The sequence below is a fragment of the Chaetura pelagica genome, unplaced genomic scaffold, assembly GCF_000747805.2.
Source record: "Chaetura pelagica isolate M959 unplaced genomic scaffold, ChaPel_1.0 scaffold85, whole genome shotgun sequence".
Classification (NCBI taxonomy): domain Eukaryota; kingdom Metazoa; phylum Chordata; class Aves; order Apodiformes; family Apodidae; genus Chaetura; species Chaetura pelagica.
The window spans coordinates 3,006,258-3,028,925 of record NW_009953505.1 but is presented as its reverse complement, the minus strand read 5'-3'; the positions used below and the strand labels follow the sequence as shown (position 1 = coordinate 3,028,925).

The 22,668-nt window shown below is 40.8% G+C and overlaps 1 protein-coding gene across 1 annotated transcript in view; it reads left to right on the top strand.

The window, feature by feature from the left end:
• Positions 1-22,324, top strand: part of ALKBH8 (alkB, alkylation repair homolog 8 (E. coli)) — a 43,606-nt gene extending 21,282 nt beyond the window's left edge. Inside the window, exons 7-11 of the mRNA XM_009999388.1 lie at positions 6,798-6,904; positions 10,714-10,868; positions 11,644-11,909; positions 20,606-20,755; positions 21,755-22,324. Coding sequence (XP_009997690.1) covers positions 6,798-6,904; positions 10,714-10,868; positions 11,644-11,909; positions 20,606-20,755; positions 21,755-22,324 — 1,248 coding nt within the window. The remainder of the gene's footprint in view (positions 1-6,797; positions 6,905-10,713; positions 10,869-11,643; positions 11,910-20,605; positions 20,756-21,754) is intronic.
• Positions 22,325-22,668: the final 344 nt, after the last annotated feature.

Sequence of the window (22,668 nt, the reverse complement as noted above, 5' to 3'; positions counted from 1 at the left end):
CTGGCCTGTATCAGGAATAGCGTGGCCAGCAGGAGTAGGGAAGTGACTGTGCCCTTGTCCTCAGCATTGGTGAGGCTGCACCTCGAGTTCTGTGTTCAGTTCTGGGCCCCTCACTACAGGAAGGACACTGAGGTGCTGGAGCATGTCCAGAGGAGACCTACCAAAGTGGTGAAGGGTATGGAGAATAAGTCATACGAGAAACAGGTGAGGGAACTGGGAATGTTTAGTCTGAAGAAAAGGAGGCTGAGTGGAGACCTCATTGCCCTCTACAGCTACCTGAAAGGAGGTTGTAAGGAGGTTGGTTTTGGTCTCTTAAGAGGATAAGATTAGGACCAGAGGAAATTGTCTGAAGTTGCAGAAGGGGAGGTTTAGATTGGATATTAGGAAGAATTTCTATAGTGAAGGAGTGGTCAGGCACTAGAACAACCTGCCCAGGGAGGTTGAGTCACCATCCTTGGAAGTATTCAAGAAAAGTGTAGATGTGGCACTTCAGGGCACTTCATGACCTCGCTGAGGTCATAGTTTTTTTGTTGTTTTTTTTGGGGGGGAAGGGCGGCATGCGTGTTTTTATTTTGTTGTGGGGTTTTTTTGTTGGTGTTTTCTGGTGAAGTGTGTTGTTGTTTGTGTTGTTTGGTTTTGGGTTTTTTTTGTGTTGATGGTTGGACTCCATGATCTCAGAGGTCCTTTCCAACTATGACAATTCTGTGATTCCAAGTGATTGCATACATTTGGGATACATCATGCCCTGGTGTCTATGAATGAAATCCTCTGAATCATAATAGAATTATGGAATTATTTGTGTTTGGCTGGAAAGATCATCCCCTGCATGTGCAGGGACGCTTCCTGCTAGAGCAGGTTGCTCAAAGCCCCATCCAATCTGGCCTTGAACACTTCCAGAGAGGGGGGGATTCACAGCCTCTCTGGCCAACCTGTTCCAGTGTCTCAGCACTCTCATACAGAAGAATTTCTTCCTAATGTCTAACCTAAATCTCCCCTCTTTCAGCTTAAAGCTGTTACCCCTTCTTGTCTCACTACAAGACCTTGTAAAAAGTCCCTCCCCAGATTTCCTGTAGGCCCCTTCAGGTACTGCAAGGCTGCTATGAGGTCTCCCTGGAGCCTTCCCTTTTCCAGGCTGAACATCCCCAACAATCTCTCAGCCTGTCTTCATAGGAGAAGTGCTTCAGCCCTCTCATTATCTTTGTGACCTTCCTCTGGACCCACTCCAAGTCCTTGTTGCGATGGGGGCAACCTCTCTTGACCTGCTGGCTGTGCTTCTTTTGATGAAGCCCAGGACACAGTTGGCTTTCTGGGATGCAGGTGCGCATTGCTTGCTCATATTGAGCTTCTTATCACCCATCACCCCCAAGTCCTTTTCTTCAGGGCTGTTCTAAATCCATTCTCTGCCCAATGTATCTTTGTGCTTGGGACTGCCCTGACCCCTGTGCAGGTTGTTGCACTTGACCTTGTTGAACTTCATGCACTTTACACTGGCACAACTCTAGCTTGTCAAGGTGCTTCTGGATGGCCTCCCTTCCCTCCAGCATCTCAGCCACACTACACAGCTTTATGTTGTCAGTGTAGTAGCACTTAGAGATGTGACAAAAGACATAAAACTGAAATAATGGAAAATACTGCAGAGAAGCCTAAGCCAGTAAAAGAAATTAAATGAAGGCTAACAGCATTAGCCTCTTGCTTTCTGTGTTCTGAAATAGCTTAAGCTAAGAGCTGGGGAGGTAATTTATTAAAGGATTAAAATGTAATTTTAGTGAAATTGAAGAAATGAGATGTTGTTAAGAACTTGCTTGAGTCTTTTCCTCTGAATTCACAAACAGACATCAAGGTCATATGCTGGGGGTAGATAGCATTTTCCAGAAAGGAAAAATTTATATCTGTGGTGACATAGAGAGAGAACCAGGGGTAATGCAACTATTGCCTTTTACTGTAAGGATTGAAAGTCTTCTATGTAAGAGTCTAATATTCAACATTGAGTTTTAAATTAGGTAATGAGCTGGGAAGGTGGAAAGGCCACAGGTAATGTCCTCACATACAGAAGAAACTTGATACTGTTAGAGTAAGTAGGAAATAGCATTTTGATGGATAGTCTTCTTTTGGTCTGGCTGTTCAATCAGCAAGATTAAAAGGTAAGGCTGAATTTCCAAAGAGGCTTTTGAAACAAAGAAGGGTCAGCTCGAGAGAATGCACAAGTGAAGTATAAAAATTTGTAGCAGCAGGGACAGACCTCGGAGTGGGAACAACCTCAGTCAAAAGTTGTTGTGATGCTGCCAGAAGCACCACCAGCATCCCAACCTCTGCTGAGTCTGGGCAGAGCAGCCACCCCTTTGGACACCACAAGGAGCCAGCATCCAGCCAGTGGGGTGACAGCACGGGGTGCCACAGTGGAAACACACACCTGGGGCACCTGTTTGTAACCTGGGTGGCCTTTGTCAGCGGTGTGTGTATGTGGAGCACCCACATCTCACAAGGGTGTGTGAAAGTAGGGAAGCCCCCGTTACCAGCAGAGGGGTGAGTCTGGTGGCCATGTGGCCTCTGGGGAGATGTGCACACAGTGGGATTAGAGCTTTGGGGGATTAGTTATGAAGGATATTTTGAAATTTGTAGATGTTTATGAACACTTTATAGTCATCTAGTGCTGTGGTTTGTCTGTTATTTTAGTGATGCTTTTGTTCATTGTATAGCTCACTGGTTGCTTGTTAATTAAATGTTAATAAATCAGTAAACTGCTTTGATTTAAACCACAGGAGTAGAGCACTTTTTCCTGTTACAGTCATATTTGAAGATGGAGCTAAGTATTGCGAAGACATATGAAAATATCATTTTAGGCTTAGTTCATAGAATGGTTTGGGTTGGAATGGACCTGAAAGATCATCTAGTTCCAACCCCTCTGCATGGGCAGTGACACCTCCTGCTAAATCAGGTTGCTCAAGGCCCCATCCAACCTGGTCTTGAAAACCTCCAGGGAGGGGCAATATGGTAGCTGTCCTCAAAAGGCAGGGTGGATGAGACTACACTGTATTTGCTCCCCTTCAGCTGATGCACTTCCCCCCACTCCCCTTTTCCCGTCACTTATGCTGTCTCCTAAGAAAAAAACACTTTCCTGTTCCGTGGTATAAAACTCCAGGCTGGGGTGAGTTGCAACAGTTCTACTAATAGTGCCTTGAACTGTAAATAATAATCATACTTTTGGGTGTACCTCCAAGCAGTGTGGACCTGAGGCAGTGTGGGTCACTTGGCCTCAGGGCTGGAGATTGTCTCGCATCATCTTTTGTTTAGAAAGGTAGGTGTACCCAGGGTGTTTAAATATCAGCACTGCAGTTTTCTTCAGTGTCAGTGGTCAGTAAGGAGGCACAGTAGAGGAGTTCATGGCATATCTCATCTCTCCTGCTTAGTGTTGTACTGGTTCAAACACTTCTTTGTGTTTGGTGAATCTCAAAAGATACATCCCTGGGTACAAAAAGAGAGGGGGGTATATTCTGTTTAGCTGTGGCAAGGCCTGCAGAGGACTGGAAGCTCCTCCATCCAACAGGAGTTAGCTTGGAAATTGCAGTATTCTTCCTCTGCACTACCTGAATCTTGTAAACAGAGTAAAGACAACATGAGATTTTGTATCATGGAGTCAATGGCATACATAACAGCTAGAAGAGATACTGGTATGCTGTTCAGTGGATACAATCTCTTCCTTGGTGTTATCAAGAATATTATAATAAGGTGAGTCCTCGGAGAGAAAAGAAGGAGGTACTGTCCATATATTGAAACAGTTTTTAAACATTCATATCCTAGACCTCAATTAAGAGGAAAAAACATACAGGTACTTAAAATGTCATAAAATTCAAGAAGATAGTAATGCATTGCATGGAGGGAAAACGGAATACAATTTTTTAAGAAAGAAAACCAAATAAGCATATCAAGCATCTGACTAGCATCACCGTAGTAGATAAACAGGCTTAGCAAGAGGTGGTGTGCTTTGGTGTAAATCTGGTACAGGGGAGGCCTGTGCATGTATTGAGAGATTTGTAGGTAGACAGTACTGAATAATTAATCGTAATGATTGCCAGTGTTGCACTCAGCATCTGAAGTATGGCTGGAGGCCATGATATAGGATGTAAAAATCAGCATGGGTTACATAAAATAAGTTTCCTATGCCATGGATTATTTGGAGAAGCTAATCTGTCTCTTTCGCCTTAAAATTCAGCATTTTTTTGAATTCCAAATTTAGAGTTTAGCATGGTTTTTGCAGTGAAAGTCATTGTGTACTACGGATTGATTGTCTCAGTCCCGTGTAAGCCAGCTGGCTCTTGTCTCTACATAGAACCCCATTGTGTTGTTCAAGCTTCATGTGTGGGCTTTAAACCTCTCAGCTGTCTGTGATGTAGACATTCTTTTTGATCTGTTCTACATGTGGGAAACTTAGGTAGGCTGATAATGTGTCTTTGCTCTCTGAAAATTCAGTAAATAATGTCAGAGACTTAAGAAGTGTTCCACATTGTTTGGTATTCCAATTGTTCTGATTTCTTTGTTTTAGCTGTAGAGTATGTTTTGTCTAAGGTAGTCTATTAGCATAAAATACAAATTGAAACAGAGACAAAACTTAGAAAAACGATGTAGTTCTACACTATAGCTGTGAAATCCTTATTGGTGTTGTCCTTATTGCCTCATTGCATTTCAGTTTTCTCTTTGGATCATCACCTATTTGATAGACTAGTCATTCACCTCCATTCCCTGCTTTTTCATGAAGTGCAGAGCTAAAAAATAAACATTTTCCCATTTAAGCTGGATATTCTTTTCTAGGTTTTGCGTTTTGCTGTATTTTATGCCACAGGAACAATGTTTGTGACATGGGATCCACTTTGCTTTGATATTTATCCACCCCTGAAATCTGTTTACTGCTTCATGTGCTCTCTTGGCATGAGCACTCGCTCTTAAATAACCTGGCATCTTTACAAGATTTTTAAATCCACAAGTAGGTATTATTAGCTGTTTGTTTCCTTCAAGTTTTGTGCTGTCTATATAGAAACACATTTTTTCCACAATACAAAGAAGCAAGGTAAAAGTTGTTTAAGATCAAAGCATCCAGTATTTTTATTTTTGAATGTAATCCCTGGATGATGCACCATAGGGTAGCTGGACATTTGATCTTTATTGACTCTGCCACCTAAGAGAAAAAAGAAAATAGGTAAAACTGAAAATAATAATTGGAAATAGCTCCTGTGGAATAAAGCTGTCACAAAGGAGATTGATTCAGCAGTGGCAGAGTTGCTTTATTGATTGTGAGTCCTTAGTAAATTAAAAAGAGGACTGAATGTGTTAATCTTTTGTGTATGTGTGTGTGCCAGTGACAATTTTGAATGTTCTGCCAGGATAAAGGCACATATAGGAGTATGGGAATGTTATTGACTTTGATCAGTAATAGGCTTTTCAGAGATAAGAACAAAGTTATCATCTCACCCATTTCATCCAACCACTTCACTCCCCACTTCTCTTAATGCTTTTCTTTTACTTATTTGCTGGTCCTGATTAGTCATCATCTGTTTTCTTTGGCTTGCTAGATAGCTGTGTCTTTCTAGAGGCTTGCACCAACCTGTGCTTTATAGGACAGCTTCCCCATCAGACCTGTGAAGCCATTGTGTTTTCTCCTTCTTCACCCTATGCTTCTTTGAGGATACCTAGAAGAAATTGCTAAGTGCAAGGAGAGGAGTGTATTAGCAAGTAGCTGCCATTCATCTGTTTGTGTAGCTATTGAAGTGTTTCATAATCATTAATCAGAGCTTATACATAGGCTTTATTCCTGTTCCCCCATATCTCTCTTCCCCTTTCAGCTCCACTGCTTGTCACCCTCATAATTTCTTGCCTTAAATTAAGATAGCTCAATGGGAGAAGCTGTGTCACTCTGTGTGGGTGGTACTACAGCGTAAATAATTCTTTTCCTAAAAATGTAAATGCCATTTTAGTTTGCTTCAATGTGCACAACATTAAATAATAAATGTTGTAAGTGGTAATTTGTGGTGTTTAAAAGTCTTGCTTATTCAGTCTCTGTCTTGCTGGGTTTTTTTGTGCTGAATGACTGATCATTGCACCAGTGTTTCCTCTTTGTTAAAAGTATCTGTATGCAGAAGCAGAACTGCTTAATTTGTTTCAATCTGGCAGACCATAGTAAATCTGCTTAGTATGTTACAAATCAGGTGGCAGCACTTTCATGGTGCTAATTCTTCAGGGTAGCAGGAAGTGCTGACTTGAATAGTTTTTGACCCCTTTCCTTTTTAGGTAAGCCTTCTGTAATTTGTTTGGCTTGCTTAAATGACCTGCTCCTTATTTTCCACAGCAAGATTTTCTCATTTGGGAAATGTAAAAGGTTAACATTCCTATCCCAAGCAGAAGCAAAATGTAGCACTGCCATCTGGGCTGTGAAATTAGAATAAAGCTAAAAGTGTTACCTCAATATATTGCCATGGCTAGAAGCCAGGTGGCAAATAATAAAAGGTTGGTCTGGTAGTCAGGATCTTGGGAAACTGTGCTTGTTGTGTAAAATTTAAAAATATATATTTAGTATTTTAATTATATACATGAATATTTGTGACTGCCTTGGATTTTTGAACACAGTCCTGAAAGGGAGAGATTTTAAGGACAGAAACCCAAGAGGCTTTTGCATCCCTAGGAGATTCCGTGGCATTATTCTGATTAACACATTGAAGAGGCAAAACTGGGACTTGAAAGTGTCTGGCATATATATGAAACTCTGTAAGTCATGTTCATTCATGGTGGCTGGTTTTGTTTCCTTTTAGATTGTGATGGATTTCAAACACCCTGATGGCCGTACAGTAGCAATTATGCTGCCCCGATGCAGTTTGTTGGTGATGACTGGGGAGTCCAGATACTTGTGGACACATGGGTATGTGTGAGAGTCCTTGCATTGCTCATGATAGAAAAATACGTTGTGTGTTTGCTTTGTGAATGACATTTTATATTTAAAATTGCCCTGAAAGACATCAAGTAACATTTTAATTATTATACAAAATTTCAGTCAGCTCAGATGCTGCTCAGGTTAAACTGAAGAAATTAGGGATTTTAGGAAGCTAATTGCCAGTCCCAAAGCTGCTGTTTCCTGCTGCTGTTACAAGTGAAGTTTCACTTGGAAATCACTCTCACATCTGTAATGTGAAAGTCCTCAATGACTCTGAACTGGCAAGGAATTGATTGTAGAGCAATTATCTTCAACATTTCCCTTCTCTTTTCAGCCCACAGCTTTTCTCCTTGAATCATATGTGCCAAAGTCTTTAGAGAAGGGCTCGTTTAAGAAAGTGACTTCCCCTGCACAGAGGACATGAGAGTGACAAAGGGAACTCTTCCCAGCTGCTTTAGAGACACTTTCCTGATAAAGCTGCATTATACAGTGCAGTGAAAAATATTCTGGCTAGGAGTACGGCACAGTAATTTTCTTGACTGTAGTCTTTGCCCCTGACCTGACAAGTGACTCAGTTTCACAGAATCACAGAATCATTGTGGATGGAAAGGATATCTGAGATCATGGAGACCAACCATCAATACAAAACTAAAAAAGCCAACAAACAAAAACACACCCCACCAAAAAGCATCCACAAAAAACCCCACAACCTTGGCCACTAGAGATACCCTGAAGTCTCACATCTACGTGTTTCTTGAATACCGCCAACAGCTACCTCCCTGGCTAGGCTCTTGGAGTGCCTGACCATTCTTTCAGTATAGAAATTCTTCCTAATATCCAATCTAAACCTCCCATACTGCAGACCATTTCTTCTGGTCCTATTGTTATTTACTTAGGAGAAGAGGCCAACACCCACCTCTCTACAACCTCCTTTCAGGTATTTGTAGAGGGTAATGAGGTCTTCCTTCAGCCTCCTCTTCACAAAACTAAACATCCCCAGTTGCTTCAGCTGCTCCTTGTATGACTTGTTCTCTCTACCCTTCACCAGCTTGGTGGCTCTTCTCTGGACATGCTCCAGCACCTCAGTGTCCTTCCTGTAGTGAGAGGCCCAGAACTGAACACAGAACTCGAGGTGCAGCCTCACCAATGCTGAGGACAAGGGCACGGTTACTTCCCTACTTCTGCTGGCCACAGTATTCCTGATACAGGCCAGGATGCCATTGGCCTTCTTGGCCACCTGGGCACACTGCTGGCTCACGTTCATCTGGCTCTCAGACAGCACCCCCAGGTCCTTTTCTGCTGGGCAGCTCTCCATCCACTCTTCCCCAAGCCTGTAGTGTTGCCTGGGGTTGTTGTGACTGAAATGCAGGACCCAGCACTTGTCCTTATTGAACCTTGTACAGTTGGCCTTGGCCCATCAATCCAGCCTGTCCAGTCCCTCTGTAGAGCCTTCCTACCCTCTAGCAGATCAACACTCGCACCCAGTTTTGGTGTCGTGTAAACTTCCTGAGGGTGCATTCAATCCCCTCATCCAGATCACTGATAAAGATGTTGAACAAGACTGGCCCCAAAACTGAGCCCTGAGGGACACCACTGGTGACCAGCCACCAACTAGATTTGACCCCATTTACCACAAGTCTCTGGGCCTGGCCATCCAGCCACTTTTTTACCCAGTGCAGAGTACGCTTGTCTATGCCATGATTTTTTCGGGCCTCTTTTTTTATTGTTGATGAATTTGTAAAACTTTTTTGTTGTTCCTTATGTCAGTGACCAAGTTGAGCTCTAACTTAGCTTTTGCCTTTCTGATTTTCTCTGTATGACTTAAAAAGATCTCTGTAGTAGACCTCTTGAGTTGCTTGTCCTTTCTTTCAAAGGTGGTAAACCCTTTTTTCTTTGCTAAGTCCCATAAAAATCTCCCTGTTCAACCAGGCCAGCCATCTTCCCTGCCCTTTAATCTTACAACATATGGGGACAGCTTCTCCTGGGCCTTTAAGGTTTACTTCTTGAAGACCATCCAGTCTTCTTAGACCCCGTTGCCCATCAGGACTGTCTCCCAAGGGACTCTATTAACCAGTGTCTCAACTTTAAAAATCACTGTAATTATAAAGTCTCAACTTTATCATCATTATAATCAAGCTCTATACAATTTAAACACTCCCTAAACATACAACCTTTCTCCAAGGTAACCAGCTCTACTCCTCCTGAGCTGGCACTGGGCAGCCAAACTCCCAGGAGGGAGAAGGATGCACACAGGGCACTTGCAGCAGTTGTCAGCAGGTATTTAGGCTGTGGTAGCATACCTGCCTACTAGGAACTGGAATGAGATTATTACTTAACTCAATTATGCCCTCAAAGGATTATTGTCTTTTGGGAACCACTAACATAAGCTGTATTTAAACTGAAGATCCCAGATTTACAGATAGAAGGGACCTGCACTTTTTTACCCTATGACTGGATTAGAGACGTACAGCAAAGTATGGGAACGCTGCTCAGTCATTTGGATCATTCTTGGATAAGTACAGGCACTCATCAACAGCTTCATGTCACCTGTAAAAAAAAAATCCAGCAGAAATTTGAGATGCAGCTGAATGCTCTGCATTATTAAAAGATGTAAGACATGTTTTTTTCCTCTTTTGGCTCAACCAAAAAGGGTTAAACTCAGCTAGCCAATATGGATGTCAAATTTATACTGAGAGTTTGTCCTGCTGGGAATCAGGGAATCATGTATTTCAAAGTCAGCAGCTCTGAAAGAACGTCACTGAGAGGGCAATTCCTTAGCTTTTTTTTTTTTTTAGGAAATTTCCTTGTTAATCTCCTTGGTGACGTAAATTGAGGAAGCATTTCAGTGTGACAGTAACAGCTTTGAACTGCTAAGCTGTTTCCCTGAAGATACTCCATTTTGTTCCAAGAGTATCCACTTTTTCTCATGTGCAAGTGATGGGAAGTCATATATGGGTGCAGCTGTTTCTCTTTTTTCATGTTGTGTTTTGCAGTTTAATTTCTCATTTTCCTCTTCTCAGCTTTGAGAGAGATCCATCTGTAGAGCTATTAAAAATTTTTGGTTTTGGTACTTTTTCATTCTGTAAGCCCCTTCATAAAATTATTTGAAACTTTTGTCACCCTAAGAAAGTTCCAAAGCATTTTCATGTTATTAATTTTGTCCTTGCAAAAATGTTTTTGTGTTCCATTAAGACATATGCCAAAGCCAGAAGTAGCTTAAGAAGCTCTGCTCTGTTTGCTTGATTAATTGGTAGATTTTGATGAAGAAGGACCCACAGCAGAGTTTCTCCTTTCAGGCATTTTAGCACGTCTCTGAAATGCTACCTTCTTTGCATCTTCTGCTGTCAATAAATTGAGAAGCAATTCTGTTGCAGAGCATAGACCCATTTGTAACAAGAAACTTCAATCTGCTAATGTAGACCTAAGCCAATTCTATGCTTTCATACCCTTAGCCACCATTTTTAGTAGTATATTTTATCTTTAACAAATATTTTTTTAATATAAAAAATGTAACTCCTAGAAAAATAAACAATCAAAATTTATGGAAGGAAAGGGAGAGAGGAAAAGTGAATGTAATTACTTGCAATTAAAGAACGCTTTAATAAACGTCACTAGTTTGAGTCAGCTCCTAGTTTTTTTCTCTGAAGTTGAATAAATTGAGAGCTGAGAAGCTGCAGTACATTAAATAGCATAATCACAGTTGTCGCAGTATGTAAGAATTGTCTTCTTAGAAAGATGGATTTTTTTTTCTGATGCAAATTGAATTATTCTTTTGTTTTCTGTTACTTTTTTTTTAGGATTACACCCCGAAAATATGATGTCATTCAAGCATCTGAGCTTGGGCAAAAGGTTGGAACAATCACTGCCGATGTTAGAGATTTAACACTTAGTCGAAGGGAAACAAGGACATCATTTACATTCAGAAAAGTGAGGAGAAGCCCTTGCAATTGCAGTAAGTGTCTTGAAGTGATTTCTTTGGGTAGTTTTGGCAGTCCTTGTAGCTATTTCTGAATGGCTCAGGGTTAGGTGTGCTACGTGTCTTGCATGGGTTGCATCTGTGTGGTTGCTGGAGTTTCTCTGAACAGGAAGGCATTTAGCTTACTCCAGAGCCAAGCAAGTAATCTGATCTCATGCATGTCACTGACACCTCAAATATCAGAATAATATAACAGATAAGAAGTAGCTGCTGTTCTTCAGGTTCCTGTCAGTTTTGATCATTTTGTTTTGTTTTTTTTTATTTGATTGGGACTGTAGTTCTGTGAAAATAAGTTCATTAGAGAAGGAGAAGCAGTCAGATCTGCAGTGATAGAGCCATGGAAGTGCCTTAGGACAGTGCAGATAATAATAGACAGGTGACTCAATGATTACATGAATTCAGGTCCATTTGTGCCCTCAGAATGAAATTGTAGAGACTGAATTGCAATGATGTCATGATCTTTGATATGAGGCACACTGTCTAAGTTGTTAAAACATAAACCCACTTAACGTAGCAGGATTAATTATCACTCCAAACAGCCTCCAGTACATGTGGGCAGGTTGCTTGTTTTAAGGTTATCAAATGCTTCTGCAGTTTGACCTGCATTTCAGTTTTTAAAAAGTAAAAGGAGGAGCAGAGCATTTATTTGCATTTTGATATGGCATTTCTAATTTTATTTAGCTAAATAAATTTAACCAACCAGGAATTATTTGTAAAATAATTATTGTTTGTGTATCTGTTGCTTATCTAGTTTACCCATTTGTCTGTGACAGCCAGAAAGGACTGCAAAGACAGGTACAACCTTCATTTCCCCACAGTGAGATGGAGGCCTCGAAGCTGGAGCAAGAATATGTACACAAGGTGTACGAAGAGATTGCCACACACTTCAGCAGTACCAGGCATAGCCCATGGCCCCAGATTGTAGAGTTTCTCAGGTCTCTACCAAAAGGCTCAATTGTGGCTGATGTTGGTTGTGGTAATGGGAAATACCTAGGCATAAACAAGGATTTGTACATGGTAAGTAGTAGCTACTGTCATTTCTTTTCATTGGTAACGGAGTTTATTCCATCATGCAGTTATAGCATGTTGGAGCTTCAGTTGTGGGAAATGTGCCAAGAGCAGAAAGCTTTTTCCTGATCCAAGATCAGTTACCAATTGTGTTAAGTTTCCACATCCATCCATTCTTTATGTGCATTAACCTTCTCTTTTTTCAAAGCCAGTTTTGCTTTGCAAGTCAAAATATGTTCATAAAAATATTAGTAATGCAGTGGATTGAAAAAATTTAACAGATGCTTTAGCCTTTCTTGTTTTTGAGTAGGCTTACTACAATGGAAAATGGTTGGGCAGTTTGAATGCTTCCAACAAGTTTTTCACTTGGCTGGTGGGTAGGGAATGCAATGTACATGTCCCTGATATCTCCATGGGCAGTACTATTTCCATATATGCTCTTCAGTTCCCTTTGCCCTGGTGGCATGGCTCATTTTTGAATGATGCCATGTTTGTGATGTTTAAACTTAGTAAACATGCCAACATAATATTCATGGAGGAATCTCAATTTTAGCACAGATTTCTGGTCTTTCACTTCCTTTTTTTCACTTCTAAACAGTTCTGACATCATTCTTGCTGATTTTCTCATAATCTTTCTCGTCTCACAGTCTGTACTTCTCTCCTTCCTATGAGGGAGACATTGAGCACATACAAATATGAATCAAGAATCAGTTTTTATTGCAAATATTTCAAAGACTTTTTTGCAATGGTCAAACTTCAATTGTTTTTACCTGAAATAAATCTTTGTGAGAGGTGTGCATTATGGTAACTACCCTCCCCTGTTCCAGAATTGTCTGATTCTTTCATGTGCTTGTACGGTGAAACTCAGAAATCTATCAGGCTTGAGAACATCTATGTAAGGCAAAACATTAATTATTAATAATAGAAGTCAGACTTGTTTGTCTGTTTCAGGAGTTTCTGTCCTGCTATTTATATTGAGCTAGAAAACTTAAGTTACTATTTACAGCCTTGTCTGTGTTAGTAATGGATTTGCTTCCATTACTGTTTTTATAAGCTAGAACAAAATAAACTGATTTATAAGTAGGCATGCTTATGCCTGGCTTCTGTGGCCTGAAAATAGTTATTAATGTGTAGTACATTTCAGTCTGTCACTCCTGACTCCTGTAAGGAAAACCAGCAAACCTAACTAGAGAGGAGAAAAGTTTTATCAGGGTACCATGAAGGTCACCTGGTCCCAGGATGAATTTGGTCAATTGCTGTTGTGTAGGTTTGTGGAAGGCTTTTAAGGCAAAATCTCTGCAAGATGCTGTGTTGAGAAATTGCCAGCAGCAGTCTGTCTTTTGGAGCCCACAGGTAAAACAACCAAGGGAAAGAAAGATCACTATCTACTGGCAGTCAGATGAAAGCCAGCTCCTCTTCTTCCTTATTTTAGGAGTTATCTCATTTCATATGTGCCTGCAGGAGAAATCCAAAATGTGAAAAATAACAGTGAAAGGGAGGAAAGTTTTAAAGAAGCAATTGAGACAGCTGAAAAACAGAATCTGGGAATTGCTTTGTTCAGTTGGCCTCCCTTGATGTTTTCCTTTTCTACTGATGACAACTAGTTCTTCTTGTTGGAGCCAGACTTTAGACTTTGCATTTGCTAATTTTCTTCTACAAGCAAGCACAGAGTCTCAGGAGGATGGATGTGACTTCTTTCTACTATTCTTATTTTTATATGTCAGTGTGGTTAAAGAAAAAAAAGTTATATATTTTATTTACAGATATTTTTAAACTTTTGACAAGGTACTTCAAAACGACTAAGAAAAGCAAATTACTGTGGGTGAGAGGAATAGTGTGGTGTTAGAGTACTTTGGACATAAAGGAAGGCAGGGCTGTTGGATGTCATTCAGTACTGATGAAGTGTTAGCAGTGGCTGTCACGTAGAACACCTAGCATGGATATGAGTAGATTTTGCTAGTGAGGATGAGATGATCCCAGGGGACCTGGTTTGGGAGCAGGCTAAACTGCACTGGTCTGTTTTCTGCTGAGAAGACAAATTACATTGGGCACATTTGGTGCCATTTATCAGAGGGATCACACTGTCACAAAGGGCCAGAAAGCCAAGCGCTGAGCAGTCATAGGGATTGGGTCTGATTCTTCCAATAGACACAAGATCACTTTGTTCATAGGTAATACAAAGCCTCATTATTTGTCCTGAAGAAAAGTGCCAGTAGACAGGATTTAGCGAGACATCTTTCTTATGGTCAACTTTTTAGGGAGTGAAGTGTCTTGGGTATTTTTTATGCATCTTTCTGTAAAGCAACTGGTAATGGCTATTACTTGAAGCAAGATACTACTTTAAACACTTTGCTGTTTCTGTGACTGCAGAAGTGACTGACGTCAGTTTTTTATTTTGTGGATTTGGATTTACAGGAAACTACTATTCATATATTTCCTAATGGGATTTTTAGCTCTGTTCCCTTGCTGTACTCTTCTATAGGAAGTAGTGTAGAACCAATGTTAGCGATGTGCCTGTCTTGTACATCTGGTACCATGACTGGAAGCCCACCTCCTTGCTGTGGTGACTGTATTGGATGAATCAGCCTGTTCAACCATTCTTCTAATCTGAGGGAGAAAGGAGCAGTCTTTCCCACTTTTTTATTGTCCTCCTGGGTTCTTACTACGGCTCAACAGAAAGGTCTGATTATACAGAGCTGTTTTCCATATTGTGTTCCATTTTCCAGGAACTGGGCATAGATCCAAGGGTGAGGGATTAAAGAATATACTTTGTTAATCAGGTGCATCATTGGGATGAGGAGAGTACTCTCTAGTTATAGGGTATCAGTGTCCTCCCTCATTTACTCCTCTTGATGTGGGGGCATAAAATCCAGGCAGAAGCTTAAGACATTGCTGCACAATCATTGCTTTCTGTCACAGCAATTGCTTGGCTTTTGGTAAGTTTTTATGCACAGTGCACTAGGACTCTTAGCCCAGGTCCTATTGGGAAAGAAGCAATAAAGCAATGCTGTGAAATTGGAAGTTACGTAGGGGTTGCATAGAGCACTGCCATTACAGCCATGTAGCTTGGTGTCTTTTGACTCAGAAATACTGAAAACCTGAGGCAAACACTTCCTGAAGGCAAACTGTGTGCTATAAATTTACTGTACATTTTTCGATAAGATACTTTAAGTAGTAGCACCAATGGTACATCAAAGCTAAGGTAGCACTCTTGATGGTTTTAATTTTCAGGCATTGTCTGAAAATGTCTCCACTGTGGCCTATACTATTGGATTTGCTTCAATTTCTTTGGATGATTACACACAGCCTTATCTACTTGAGTATGATTGTGTGATAATGAAATACATGTGAGTCCCGTTATGCTCAATGAAAGTAAGTGTTGTAATGGCTGCATTATTCTGACACAGTGAAAGAACAGCAATTTCATGACAAACAGAAATGCAGCTTAAGAATGTTTTAGCAAGAGTTGGAATCCAAGTCTGATGTAGCTAGGACAAAGACTGGAGACAGATTAAATTTAATCAAGTTTCAGATTGCATTTTCTGTCTCTCACAGCTTTTTTATTATTTGAATGAAAGAAAAAGAGAGAAATTATTTTAGGATTTATTTGGGGTTTTTTGCACAATCCCCTCCCCATTGAATCTCATTTTGGGGAATTATTAACTGTTTATACCTAAGTGCTTTCAAGCACAATATTAAAATCTGTAAGCAGGGCCGTTATTTTTACAGAATGCTACATTTCAGCCTTACCCATCCCCCACCACCACAAGGGTTTCATTCCAGACCCAGTTGACATCATTGCAACGTATCTCATCAATTTTTATGAGCATTAGCTCTGTCTCCAGGTTTCCAGCATTCAGGTAGGTGTGGTGATATGTAAATCCCCCCAGGAATGTTCAGCATCCTGGTGGTAGGATGTGAGTCAAAGACTTCAAAGCCTTTCAGTTTTGTGACTTTGCACTTGTAATTGAACTGATAAACTCATGGGAAATCCAGTAATAAATAACTGAAGATACTATTGGGTAGATATTTTTTCTTTATATATATATATATGAAGAAATTGCTCTCCTTGCCAGAATTTTGATGCTAAGAAGAAAAATGAGGGCAGTGTAGGTGCCCAAATACTTTCCTTTAATACAGACATTCCTGTTTCTGTAGTGCATGTCATTCAAAGGTAATCAGTAATGTTGCTTGTATTTCACATGAGCTTGTAAGACACCCTTTTCCATGAGATGTGCCTCTGTCTGTTTTCTGCATTACTGCCCCCAACTGGGATCTGCTGGAACTGTGTACAAGTTTGATTTTGCCAGGGTTTGGTAAAGAGATAGAAGGTGAAGATTTGCTGTGATATGGTTGCATAATGGTGGGTGGGTTTTAGATATGCTGGGTCCATGTTGATTGAGAACAAATTCCTATTGGAACGACTTTGTAGTGGGTAAAAGCAGGAAAAACAAAACTAACTTGTGGAAGTTGAGTTCACTATGTATTTAGTGATCATGAGGCAGAGGAACCTTTCCTGCCATTTTCTCTCAAGAGTAGGAATGAAGAGATCTCAGTAGGAGCTGGGCAATAGCAGCACAAAACCAGAATGGGAGCTGAACTGCTCAACTTGGTTTTGAGGCTTTGTTATTGAGAAATGAACTTCACATTTGAGATGTAGCACTTTGTTTCCACAGAGACACTGACTCTATGGAATGGAACACCAAAGTACTATGTGAAAGAAATGCTAAAGACCTGACTTAGACCGACTAGGGCAAGGAGCTTTGTCTGTCTTGCTGTGGCTGTGCTGGTGTCTCTTTCTACGTATATGTTTGCTGGAATGTAATTTGGTTCCTTGAAGCTCTCATGCTATTAGTTACAGCTGAGGTGTTTCTCCAGGGAGCCACATAATTCTGTTTGGCGGCTGGATTTCAGAATTACATGTTGTTTTCTTCATCATTTTCTAATGTGCTGAATCAATCAGGTGTCCAGATACTTAAATGAAATAATTCTACCAGATAGAGTTAGTTATAATGAGATAACATAGAAAGAAAACATGTAATGGTAGGCAACATTGACCTATCTTTACATATCTTTATTTAAGCTTGCAAGAGGATTTATCTCTTGCAGATTTGCAGCACCATTATAAACCAAGCTAGTTATTTATTGTCTATTGCCCCCTAATGATCTATTCCAAACCTCTGCATTAAATAGAAAATATAAAACTTAGTTTACCTACTCCTGGCAGTGGAGGTAGGTGCCTGGGAGTGCAAAGGAGCAGGATGGGATATCTGCCAGTGTTATGCAGTTCCCAGGAATCCAGTACAGAGCTGCTGTAAACTTAGACAAATCACAGTTGTTACATGAGCTTCAGAATGTAGAAATCAGTTAGTAACTGGGAAGAGTTGAGTTTGCGGTCTCTGCCCCTTGCTGTAAATGTTTTCTATACTCATAAAAATCATAGCTGTAAGGTGGCATTGCACCACTGAAGTTAGCTGCTCTTTGCTAGCTTACTGTTTTCTAAGGGACTGAAACCAGTGTATTTTGTTTCATAATGACTGTGTGTTTCTTGTAAGCTCAAAATGCAAGAATGTGGTGATTATAATTATTTTTAAATACCATGCAGAGATAATTCTAGTCAGATTGCTAAATTGGTTTAGCTCCACCACCAGGTATATCTGTGGTGACTCCCTACGTTCAGCATTTATGTAAATATGCATAGCACCTTTAACAACATTTACATTTAAAACCATGTACAATTTTAGCCTAATATAGCTATTTCAGAGCAGCCATACATTTCAAAGAGATCCATTTCAAGGTTTCTTTTTCATTATGAAACAGAATCTTTGCGTGAAGGATGACAATACAAGTAAGCCTGACTTCGTAATTATTTGATATAATTTAGATGCAAATGAGGACTTCACATTCTGGTAGTCATGCCTTTGTTTTCCTTCTCAGTTCATTGGATTTCATCAACATACACTGTAGTCCTTCTCAAGGTCATTTTGGGAGGAAAGAATTGAGTTCCATTATCCAGCTTGTTTTTCTATAGACATGTGAGGCCAAAGCAGTTCTTTCTGGGAAATCTTGTTGTCAGTGGAAGTTGCAGGTATTCTTCCCCTTCCTTCTGCCAGCAGTGAATTTGCTCCTTTGAGTTATATTAAATACTGCATGCTAATTGCATGTCTTAATTGCAAATGTAGTTGAAGGCACTGGTAATGAGGCGTGGAATCTCTAACATGCAGATTGTCTTCTAAATCCATTCCGTGATGGGAGTAATTTGAAGACACCTTGGTTGGCTTCCAGCGTGAAATGATGGGGCTTTATGTTTACTTCCAAGTAAACAAGAGTTTGCTTTTTTTGTTCATACATAACACTGTACACTCAGTACTTCAGTAAATGTGAAGATGAGGCCAACAAATAAATGGGAAGAAAGCAATGTTAGGATTGATCTTTTCAGGTCTATTAAGAGCTAATCGGTAGGACAATATTCATAGTACTCTTTCTGTGGAGGATTATCTTGGCTTGTCAGGCTGGCATTTTCACCACAGTTTCATTTCTTTTGGACTGAAATTCAGGGACCTGACTAGGAAGCAGTTCACCTGGAAGCTTTCAGGACATGAGTGGAACAGAATCCTGATTTTCTTCAAAACCGTGATGGTAGACAGAAAGCTAAAATTATTTGAACTGATAAAATGAAAAATTGTGATGGAAAATAAATACATCTTCACTAATCATTGCAAAAGAGATTTTTAATTTTAGTGGTACTGTTGCCTCTGCTGGGTTGATTAACCAGAGCAAGTTGTTTGCTATTCTGCTTGCATCAAGGGTGATTTAGTATTCTTTTTTTGTCAAATGCAGTAAACACTGTCAGCAGTAATTACTTAGGATTCTGAATCTGTTCCCTGCTATCTACTTGCTGCTGATCATTGAAAACCAAAATAAATGTAATATTCTCATGCAAGCTGAGTTTGATATATGACTTGGTAGCAGGGCTTTGGTTTGAGTATTCAGTGTACATGATAGACATAAAAATGAGGGTGCTGCATGTCTTGCTCTGTTTGTTCTTTCAGAAGGGTGTCTTGATAGTTTGGATTTATTGTTTTTACACAAGCATGTAAAAAACTTTGTAGGTGCTTTTTCTTACCAACTTTGACATGGACACTGGGCAAAGTTCAAAGCAGGGAAAAAAAGAAACATTTTATGAGAGGTCCTGGAATGATTCTTAAGCGTCACATCATTTGGACTGTACAGAACCTTGGAAGATTATTTTGTGCTTAAATTTTTGTGGATTGTGACACTGAAGGTAAAGAGGACTGTACCTGAGCACTTAGAATGATAGACTGGTTTGAGTTGGAAGGGACCTTAAACATCATCTAGTTCAGCCCCTCCTGCATGGGCTGGGATACCTTCCACTAGACCAGGTTGCTCAGAGCCCCATCCAAACTGGCCTTGAACACTTACTGGGATCCACAATCCACAGCTTCACTAGGCAGCCTGTTCCAGAGTCTCACCTTGCTCACACCAAAGAATTTCTTCCTAATCTTCAAATCTAAATCTACCTTCTTTTAGTTTAAATCCATTCCACCTCCTCCTGCCATGACAAGACCTTGTAAAAAGCCCCTCCCCAGTTTTCCTGTAGCCCTTTCAGTTGCTGGAAGGCTGCTGTGAGGTCTCCCCTGAGCCTTCTCTTTTCCAGGCTGAACAGCCCTAACTCTCTCAGCCTGTCCTTGTAGTAGAGGTGCTGCAGCCCTCTGATCATACTTGTGGCCCTCCTCCGGACTTGCTCCAAGAGCTCCATGTCCTTGTGTTGGGTGCTCTAGAATTGGACACAGCACTGCAGGTGGGAGCACAGTAGAGGGGCAGAATCACCTCCCTTGACCTGCTGGCCACACTTCTTTTGATGCAGCCCAGCACACGATTGGCTTTCTGGGCTGCAAGCACACATTGCTGGCTTACATTGAGCTTCTCAGCAGCTAACACCCCCAAGCCCTTTTCCTCAGGGCTGTTCTCAATCCATTCTCTGCTCAACCTCTGTTTTTGCTTGGGGTTGCCCTTACCTGTGCAGGTCCTTACACTTGGCCTCATTGAACTTCCTGCAGTTTGTACTGGCCCACCTCTCAAGCCTGTCACAGTCCCTCTAGATGGCCTCCCTTACATCCAGTGTGTCAACCATACCACACAGTTTGGTGTCATCAGCAGACTTGCTGAGGGTGCACTCAATTCCACTGTCAGCCTTGCCAATAAAGCTGTTAAACAGTGCTGGTCCTAGTACCAACCCCTGAGGAATGCTACTTGTCATTGAATACACGTACTCAGGTTAGAATTCAGTTTCCTTGCAAAGTGCAGAGCACTGTGTGCAGAGCTGCCTGCTCCCTCCGGTTTTGTTCATGGTCCTGAACAAGCTCCACCTGCCCATCTGTTTACAGTTGTCTTGGTAGAGGGTTGGCAGTGTAGAAGTGTCCAGTGGACAGTTGCTGGTGTTCGGTTGTTGGCAGACAGTTGTAAGCATCAACTTTTATTTTCTTTTTGTCTATATCTGGGAACCATATATTCTTCTTACTTAAGGCAGTTTTCTCACACTTGCTCTCGTTCTTATTTTAACTGTGTTACCTCAATAGGAGACTGTGGTGACAGTCTGTTACTGTAAGCATCAAGTGAAAATAATTTTTGAGTCTTGTAATTATCCTCTTGTGAAGAGCTTAATGAAACACTTTCTATTATAGGTTGGCTGTGATCGCAGCAAAAACCTGGTGGATATTTGTGGAGAGAAGAATTTCCAGGCTTTCGTCTGCGATGCCCTGGCGGTGCCGATCCGCAGTGGTTCCTGTGACGCCTGCATTTCCATTGCTGTGATCCACCATTTCTCAACAGCGGTCAGTTACCCCTCTCTGTGCTCCACTGTACTGTTGTACAGCTACTAATTAGTTATAAAAAACCTATTAGTATGGGCTAATGGAAGCAAAAAGAAAGAACCAAATGAGGTTGAAAATCAAAGGTTTGTGCTTGGTGTAAGCAGTTGTCAGAGCAGAGTTAAGCTGTTGTGATGCTGCTTAGACTTTCCACGTTCTCCCTCTGCGTGTCAGGTGCCCTTGTTCCTACTGGCACTTTGATCCAGATGTTTGTGGTTTTTTTTTGTCTGCTTACAATTAATGACATGGGAGTCTGCTCTGCTTTGGGAGTCAAGAGATAGGTTGTTTCCTGGCTCAGACCTTGAGTGGATTCTCATGGGTTTTTTTTGATCTGTGTCTTCACTGGCCACCTGCAAAGAACAGCAGAGTTGCAAGGTACTTGATGCTCTGCTGTATCTCTGAGCTGTGTAAAGCTTCTCCTGGCAGAAACTGTGCAATTGTAACAAGTTTTTAAACCATGGAGCCATAATCTGAGATAGGGCTCAGTCGTTTCTCCGTACCAGAAATGCAGCATTTCCAAATGCAGTATAAAAAAGTAGGAAGAAGTCTTTTGGAGAAGGCTGATGTATCTGTTTGGGTGGTCAGAGGACTTGTGTCTAAGCTGTAAATCAGACTTTTCAGCTGAAACCTTAAGAAGTGTGTCATCAGGTGTGGTAGATCTGAATTTGGGATTTTGGATATTGAACAACTTTCTTCAAGAGACATGTAATTTCCAACTGAGCTGAGACATCCAAGAAATCCTGCTTAGCACAGCACAGTTTTTAAATGGAAAGAAGAAAATTATCAGGAAAAGGTTTTGCCTTGCGCATAGTCATGGACTTATGAATGAAAATTAATAGTGAAAAAAATCCCTGTGATTTTTATTGTATCCTGGGGGGTGATAGTAAGGAGGAATTGCTGCTATTCCATTCTCCTGTCTTTTTGTTTATATACTAGTTTCATACTTTTGGTTTTCTGTTACAGGAGAGGAGATTGGCTACTATCCGTGAACTAGCCCGGCTTCTAAGACCTGGTGGAACAGCACTCATCTATGTCTGGGCAATGGAACAAGAATACAAAAACAAAAAGTCTAAATACCTTAAGGAAAAGAATGGTAGTAGAGACAAAGAGGAGGAAATCAGTACTGGAACAGCCCAGAGACCACCTAGTGATCAGCTGCTTGCCAGCAGTAGCCAAGACTCTGTGTGCTCTGACCAACTCCTTAGTGACACAAAGGATGAAGACTGTAATGCAAAGCCAGTAGCAGACTCCAGACTGCCTGTTCACACTAACCGAACCTCCTTTCACTCTCAAGATGTGCTGGTTCCCTGGCACCTGAAAGGTGGCACTAAAAAGAAAGGGGGAAGTGTTGACACAGAGTCATTTCCAGCTGGCTCCAAGGAATCACAAGAAATCAGCCCTGTTTTCCACCGCTATTACCATGTGTTCTGTGAAGGGGAACTGGAAGCAGTGTGCAGATCCTTGGATTGTGTGAGGGTTCAAAAGAGTTACTATGATCAGGGAAACTGGTGTGTGGTTCTAGAAAAGTTGTAGCCTGTGGTATTTTTTCCACTGTCTGTGGTGTTTTGTTTATTTTTTACAGTGTGAAAGGTATTTTTAATGCAGGCTGTAGCTATTACCTCTTTAAAAATAGCAGAATAAAGATTGTAAAGTTAGTAACAATAACTGGCACTGTGTAAGTATGTTAACAGAATAATGGTCAAACTGAGATACTACCTCTGCAGAGTGTTTAACTTTTGTGAATTACAGGATTCAAAGAGGATTAAATGGGAAAAGACTGGCAATGGGAATCAGTAAGGCCACTGTTGAGCTTCTAAAAACAAAGGGTCTGGTTATCCCTACTCTTACACAAGTTTGTGCTGGTGTAGATGCAATAG